The 8,364-nt window shown below is 38.9% G+C and overlaps 1 protein-coding gene across 1 annotated transcript in view; it reads left to right on the top strand.

Moving 5' to 3' along the window:
- Positions 1–8,364, top strand: part of CCDC146 (coiled-coil domain containing 146) — a 108,085-nt gene that overhangs the window by 78,699 nt on the left and 21,022 nt on the right. The window contains exons 7-10 of the mRNA XM_006774907.2: positions 495–568; positions 1,889–2,116; positions 2,750–2,936; positions 7,852–7,944. Of these exons, the coding sequence (XP_006774970.1) occupies positions 495–568; positions 1,889–2,116; positions 2,750–2,936; positions 7,852–7,944 (582 nt within the window). The remainder of the gene's footprint in view (positions 1–494; positions 569–1,888; positions 2,117–2,749; positions 2,937–7,851; positions 7,945–8,364) is intronic.

Here is an 8,364-nt window from a genome sequence, read left to right on the forward strand (position 1 = left end):
AAAAGGTGAGAACCTTAGTATCAACCTGATCTCATGGGGATCTCTGGACCATGAATTGCACTGCAGAGGTTGTTCCAGCCAAAGGCAGAGGGGATGGGCTGTTATATCACCACATCAGTCAGTCATCTCACTGCCTGCTCTCCCCTTCTCTGTACCCCCTTTCCCCCCAATAAATCAGGTCTGCTCAGTTTTGGAGAAGAGAACAAACGTGAACTGTTAGCAGCCAACTCCCGCAACCTCTGATGGATGGGTGTACCTCCATAAAGGGAATCTGGGCTGAGCACCCACTGTATTTCTTAGACTCGGTTATCTTCTCTTTAAAATGATAATATCCATAACTATAGTATAAGTGTATTGTGAGTATTAAATAGAATAATTAAAGCACCCTGCATAGTACAGAATAGATAGTGTAAGTTCTACATGCTGTAGTTCTTTTCTCTCCTATTTAATTTGCTTATCTGACATAATTTAATATGGTTCCATTTCTTTACTAGGATGAAGTGGTCCACCACCAAGCCATTCCTGTACAAATTGGAAAAGAAATAGAAAAAACAACACGCAAAAAAGTGTATGATTTAATATTTTTATTTTTAAATTTATTTTATTTTTAACTAGAAGCCCGGTGCACAGATTTGTGCACTGGTGGGGTCCCTCGGTCTGGCCTGTAGGGATCAGGCCAAAACCGGCTCCCTGACATCCCTCAAGAGGTCCCAGATTGTGAGAGGGCGGTTCTCAAGTGACACACCCCACCATCGGGCTCCTTCCTCTCTGGTTCCGAGTGCATCACCCAAGTATCATGGGTGATGCACTCGGCAACTCCTGTGTTGAGCGCCTGCCCCTTATGGTCAGTGTGTGTCATAGTTACTGGTCAGAGTGTCTATGGTGGTCATTGCACATCATAGCTACCAACCAGTCGGCTAGTTGGCCGGTCGCTTAGGCTTTTATATATATAGATCTCTCCCAGCCTACTCTCCCCCAAGTTATGTGTGCACATTAAAACAAGAATATTAACCACTGAAAACATCAAATTACTATTATAATTTTAGAAATATTTGCATTTTTTCCTGTCTAGGTTGTGTACTAGTGTACTAAACTCATTAAAAGAAAGTAGTACAGCACAATGCTATCATTCATAACACTCTTTTATGTCTTAATTTGGGGACAATAGTCTCTTTCCAGCTTATAAATCATATCTTTATGGATAACTCCAATTGACTTTAAAGAGATGTTCAAGGAATAAATTATTTAAACTGTGTAGAATTTCATGGTTCACAAGTATGTCAGCCAGCCAGAAGCCTAAAGCCGAAATGATAGGAACTATTTGCCACCAATTCACCTGTGTAACACCTCCCCGCCTCACCCCACCCCTACACATACAACATTCAGTATAGATTCAGAGGTAGAAGTCACTGAGGAAATGTTCAAGGTTTCAAGGAACTAAAAAGATAAAGATAAGTGAAGAAACAAAAATTCTGGAGAAATCATATGATTGTTCTGATAACTCATCTCGAAACAAGAGGAAAAAGTAGGCTCTAGAATGGTTCTCAAAGCCAAGCCCTCCAGCACCAAAGTTGATAAATTCAGGTTAGTTCTGGGAGGCTGGGCAGGATGAGGGTAGAGCCCCAGGATCTGGGGAGAAAGTGGGAAGGCTGGACAAATCCCTGCCTTCAGTGGAGATACCGTCTGAGTCCCACTCATCTATGGTCTTCACCCCACTTCTGAAATCACTGAACTTATGAGCAGCTCTTCTGTTTCCTGGTGAGGAAGTAAAAATAGGTTAAGACTGCATGGGATCAAAATAAGGCAAATGTGTGAGTATGTATGTGTGTCCATGTGTATGTGTGTGTCTGTGGGTATACATGTATGTGCATGTATGTATCCCTCACAGAGAAATAGAAAAGAAAAAAATTATCTTGGAACATGAACTCAAAGAACTAAATGACTCCCTAAAGAAAGTTGAAACCAAAGTTAATGCTCTAATGGAAGAGAAGGAGGATGTGATAAAGGAAGTTGAAGGCAAACGAGCCTTACTTGAAATCAAAGAACGAGAATATAACCAATTGGTCAAGCTCTTGGAATTAACCAGAGAGAATGAAGCAACCTCACTAAGTGAAAGGTTAGTTATATGTCATCTAGATTTTTCTTCAATTTATGTATGAGGGTTCAAATCATCATCTCAAACAAATTGGGTTTTTATAGAACTTTCAATAAACATTTTTATAGAATATTAAATCAAATTTTACCGTTAATAAAACATATTCTTAAATAAAGCATTTTAGAAGAATTTTTTCCATCCTTTATTCATTGTCCTCAATTTCCTGTGACCAAATCTTAAGGACACAATCTATTGTATTTTGTAAGTTTCTGAAAAGTGCCTCTGGAAAACCCTATCACTGGAGAGGGCTATAGTTGAGGGATGTTTTTTCTACACGTGAGTGGTATTTCTGAGGAAATGATGACTTTTTCCTAATGGGAGCAATTTAGTGATGTGCTTTCCCGAGAGTGTTACTTCTAATTTTAAGTATAATTGCAGGGAAGTTGTCTGCCAGCCTGCTATTGCATCTCGGGTTTTATAAGACTCTGGTGTTAAATGATACCAGCTGGCAAACAAAGTTGCTTTGGGCATTATTTACAACTTGATTCTAACACGAGGAGAGTTCTGTGTGTGCATGCTGATCATGTTTGTCTTTAAAACCCCCAAGGGCAGCTGATGACTAATCCCCTTCATTTGTCTCTTTACCTGGAACAGAGGGATCTTGGATCTCAATTTACGAAACTGTCTCATCGACAAACAGAACTACCACGATGAGCTTTCTCGGAAGCAAAGAGAGAAAGAACGAGATGTTCGAAATTTGAAAAAAATGGAGCTCCTCTTGAAAGTGTCCTGCGATGCCCTCACTCAAACCCAAGCCCTGCATCAGAGGCTGCTAACAGAGGTGGGTGCTGTACACCACTGCTGGACTTCCAAGCTCAGTGTTGTCTTTTTTTAAGTAAAAAAATATTGTAAGAAGTTGTTTTTGCTATCAATAGGAAAAGAAAAAGAACAGAGAAAAGATCATGTTAAAATGCATTAAACTGATGATAGGGCCTTTAGTCCTATAATGGTTTTCAATCTCTATTTGCTATCCCAAGATCAGAGAAATGTCTTATTTGGATCTGGTGTCAGCCTGACCAGGGGAAGCAGTTGGGCCATCCAGTCATTACAGGGTAGGACCAAGATTACTACACTCGTCCTTGACTTATTAGAGTTCAGTATAAACCAATAATTTTACTTTGTCCCAAACAATGCTAGAACCTTTGAAGACTTTAACTCTACCACCTTTGCAATTCTTATGCCTTCAAAGATATATTTTAATCCAAATTTTTCAAGTTATTCTTGTTGGAAACATTGGTTTACTATAAGCTTCTCTGTTTTATCCCAAAGTCTACCTTGTGCCACTCCATCTTAGTCATAGTGAAATTTACAGTAAATGGCAGGTATAATATTTGTTCCAATTATTGATGGAAACCTAACTATGATGAGCAGGAGGCTCCTAAAACCAGCAAGTGTTGCTTGTATTGATAAAACAATCCTTGTTTATTGACCAAATAGACATAAGTAAGATTTCTTTATACAGTAATAGGATAACAATTGTATTAGGGCACTTCTAGCTATTAAGTTCACAATATAGCACTCATAGGCTATAAAACTAACAAATTAAAATATATTAAAATCCTCGTCCATCATTGATTTTAAGAAAAATCTAATTTTACTATCTCTACCATCACCTGGCTTAGTCATCCAACAAGAAGAAATTAGCTGGGCCAGTGTTGCTCAGTAGTTGAGTGTCGACCTATGTACCTGGAGGTCGCGGTTTGATTCCCTGTCAGGGCACATGCCCCTGTTGCAGCTCAATCCCCAGTGGGAGAGGTGGGGCTCAGGAAGGGTATGCCAAGCAGGAGGCAGCCGATCAATCATTCTCTCTCATCACTGATGTTTCTATCTCTCTTTCCCCCTCCCTTCCTCTCTGAAATCAATATAAATATATTTTTTGAAAACGTTTTTAAAAGAAGAAGAAATGAATATGAAATTCCAGTAATAAGAAATGAACAAAAGATTGAAGCTGAAGACTTTAAGTGCTTGAATTTTGACAGTTGACCAGATAACTAGAACTATCTGCATTATCTATGCAGCATGAGGTTTTTATTATTTTTATCTAAAGACATCTCTTTTTGGAAATGACAAACGTTTATTTTTTTAAAGGCTGTTTTTTTTCTCAATACACCAAAATTTTTAAAATTGTTTCCTATCTGGTCAAGTTGAGATTTTTAAGAACCTCATTTTTAATTTGTAATAAAAGATTACAAGTTGATTTTTTAAAAGTCAACAAACTGTAAGCACCTGTTAATAAAGATCTTAAATAATCATGTTTGTGAAGGAAGGAAGGAAGGAAGGAAGGAAGGAAGGAAGGAAGGAAGGAAGGAAGGAAGGAAGGAAGGAAGGAAGGAAGGAAGGAAGGAAGGAAGGAAGGAAGGAAGGAAGGAAGGAAGGAAGGAAGGAAGGAAGGAAGGAAGGAAGGAAGGAAGGAAGGGAGGGAGAGAGAGAGAGAAAGGAAGAAAGAAAGAAAGGAAGAAAGAAAGGAGGGAAGGAAGAAAGAAAGAAAGAAAGAAAGAAAGAAAGAAAGAAAGAAAGAAAGAAAGTTAGTTTCTAGTAAAGTTTCAGTGAGAGACCAACCACCTCTTTACCTTGTGCCTCATAATTGTCCCAGCCACAGCCCCACAGTGGGTTGGAAGTACTTGAAAATAGGAGTGTGTCAGGTCAGTTACTCCCATCCTGAATGAACATTCAGACTTGCAAACAATCCAAAAGGGAAAGATATCAAAGGTAAGTGTGAAGGGCTCCGGCTATTTTTCAGAATTTGTTTTCCCCTAGAGACAGCTGTTTGATTCTCCCATGGCCTTTGATCGTAGAGACTGTCCCAGAAATTCAAGCCACAAACCTCATGAACATTTGAAATATTTCAGAAAAATATCAAAGCCTTAAAGAAACTGACGTCCACTGACATCAAGTAACTGGGACGTTTACAGCAGCAGAATAATGTCTAGTTTCTTCACAGTTATAAAAGTTACTGATATCTGTTTGTGCATTGAAAATGCCTGGAAGAACAGACTCCAAACTATGGACAGTGACTCCTGGGGAATAGCATTTGAAGTAGAGGTGGGAAGCAGAGATGTTTAATTTCTTACTTTACATATTTTTTAGTGGTTATAATAAACACTTTTTTTTCTAAGTATGAAATGCTACTCCATGAAAACAAAGAACTAGAATAAATAAGCTTACCAAACCTGCTGATACATGCAATTTGGAGCTCGGATGTAATGCTACATATCTCGTCACGCCAGCATGATAACATAGCTGGAAACATAACTAGAATCAATTCAGTTTGCAATTTGGCTGCAAGGAGTAATAGAAACTCAATGACAGTGGCTTACCTACATGGAGGGTTGTTTTAGTCCCACAATAAACATACTGGATAATCAGAGGCAGGCACAGCAGATAATTTCATAGTCCAGGATCCTCTTAGCTTCTTCGTGTGTCATCCTTAACATGCACATGTTTTCTCCAAGATCGCAAGATGGCCATTTCACCTTCAGCCGTAAGGTCATCCTGAAGTGGGGAAGGGCAGAGAGCAAAAGGCGTGTGGCAACTGACTCTCCCAGGAGCCCCGTCCAGCAGGCTTGCATTTGTACTCCTTTGGCCTGTGCTGCAAAGGAGTCTGAGGATGCCTGGATACATCGCAGCATTGAACAAAACAGAGGTTCCGTTAGCAAGGTCAAAGTGGAGGGTGGATGTTGTTGTCTGGGCAACCAGCAGGCTCTGCTGCCAATGGCTTACCTTGTTACCTCTTCCACAAAGCACGAACACTTAATTCCTGCCTGACACTGCGGGATTGTGTTAGTGGAGAATTGAGAAAGGTGTCCGGGAAGCCGCTAGCCCAGGTTCAAAAATAAATACATTTTACTGCAGTATTATTTGTCATTCAAAACATTGGAAATAACTAAATGTCTGAAACCCAAAATTAGGAGAATTAGTCGACAGCCTTTAGTTGGCATAGAGTAGCTGGTGAGTGTGCTCTCATCATATTATCGACAGAAACCTCCTAAGCATCCCTGGTTCCAGGTATCGTGTATGTACAAATTGGTGCACGCCTGGAAGCAAAGCATTTGGAGCAGCCCACTCTTGGGCACCTGTGGCAGAGAATCAGGCAGCCACCAGGATGCCTGCTGGGCTTCCTCCATCCCAGAAGAATTCACTCCACTTTCCAGCAGGAGAAACCAAACTCTTGCGTGCTGATTTCTTAACCTCTGCATGAAATCCCCCCTGATTATTCAAGCCCATGCTGGGCTGTCCCTTTGGACCTGCTATAGCCATTAGCTGCCAAGACTACACATTCTGTCTATTGTTGTATGGACTTCACAGGACGATGTCTTATCTCCCTAAGTCCAGTGTGTGCTTCTCAACAGCTAGCTGTCCGTGATAGGAGAGGCCCTGGAAGGCCGGACATCCTTAGGCATCTGAGGGTAGAGAAGGTGCTACTGAAGATGCACAAGTTCGTGGATGTCGGGGCCTCTAAAGACACCCTTGAGCTCGTTTAAAGAGTAGCATGAACCTCAGAAAGATCCTGTTAAATGACCTTTAAATCACTAAACAGTATGATTTTCCCTTCTTGGGACAAGTTTTAGCCAATATCCTACCGTGGTGCCTAGAATGATGTGCTTTCACAGTAGAAGATAAACCACATTAGATTGGAGTCATGTGCTTTTAGTATAAAGGTCCAAGCCTAAATCTGCCCTAAGTCAAGAATGCTGTCAGCCCCCCACCTTGGCTCTTCCTGTATCTTTAGTGGGCATTTCCCAGCAGCTGCCATGTGTCTTATTTTTCTCTTCTCTGTTCTCCATCATAAAGAATCTGGCAAGTTCATTCCTAATAAGGCAGCAAAGACTGATGGAATGAGATGTTGCCTTCTCCTCAAAGTACTTTAACAGGGAACACAAGCACAAGCTAATACAATAGAAAGATAATGGGGGAATTTCTGGAATAAATAAGAAAGGTTAAGAGGATTTTCTTTTGTGTAAGAAGTTTCCAGCTGCTCATCAAACCATCACATAAAAGTAGCCAACTACTCTCACTGTTATTAATAAATAGTTCCATTTTTCTTTCATCTATAGGAATCAAATTCACACTTTATAAGTATAATATCATTAGAATATACATGTTTCTGAAGTGCTGAGTGGTGAGTTAGAGAGGCAGTAACGTACTACAATATTACAATATTACAATCATGGGTTCTTAGTCTAACTGCCTGGGTTTGAACCTATACCATTGAGGCAAGTTGCCTAAATGTCTTCATTCCTCATTCTCCTCATCTGTACAATTGGAGATATTACCTACCTCATGGAGTTATTGTGAGGATTAAATAAGACCATACATACAAGTATTTAGAATTTTCCCTGACACATAGTTAATGCTTTATAAATGTTAGCAGCTATTATTATTAAGACATTTTATTTCCAATCAAGTGAGAAATAGTATATTTGCAGCTAGGGAATTATAGATTTTTTTCAGGTCTTTATATTTTAGTTTAAGGGACAGTGACCTGTTTTATGAATTAGATAATTTTTAAATTAATCTCAATAACTTCAATGAGAATATTCAATGACTTCATAAAGAATATTCAGCAAAATAAATGTTCCTATATGATTCAGAGTCATCATTTCCCCACTATTTTCAAAAGGTAAGTGATCAATTCACTACAAGACCTTAAATATTTCTTTCTTGTATAAATGTCTGTTTTAAATTTTGACTTCCAGATTGAAGCTATCCCTAAAGATGATTCTACTGCTGAGAGGAGGAGAGAACTCCACAAAGAAGTTGAAGTAGCTAAAAGGAATTTGGTCCAACAGGTTCATTTCATCTCTCATTTAAGCTTCTATCTAAGAATGGTTAATATGAAGTTGGGTTTTTAACATTGCTCCACGAAACCTCGTCAATAACAGAGTCAGTAAAGAGAGTATGATCCTATCTAACCTGTGTCCACTCCAACCCTACATTGCGGGAGTGGGAAGGGAGGATGTACTTGAAGCAGCAAAAATTATACAAATTCATGATATTTTAAAATAGAAGCTATTGATTATATTAAAAACAAAAATAAATGCTTTATTTCACCAATGTTTAATTTAAATTTTTCAAATTTTATTTATTCAAGCCACTGCCAAAGTATTTTTAAACATGCTTTTATGTCTCTTCTTTTTCTTAAATTTACTTTAAAATACAGTTTGAATAAGAAAAAGTTGAAAGATAAATACCACATGATCTCACTCATT

This window comes from Myotis davidii, unplaced genomic scaffold (genome assembly GCF_000327345.1).
Source record: "Myotis davidii unplaced genomic scaffold, ASM32734v1 scaffold125, whole genome shotgun sequence".
Lineage (NCBI taxonomy): Eukaryota > Metazoa > Chordata > Mammalia > Chiroptera > Vespertilionidae > Myotis > Myotis davidii.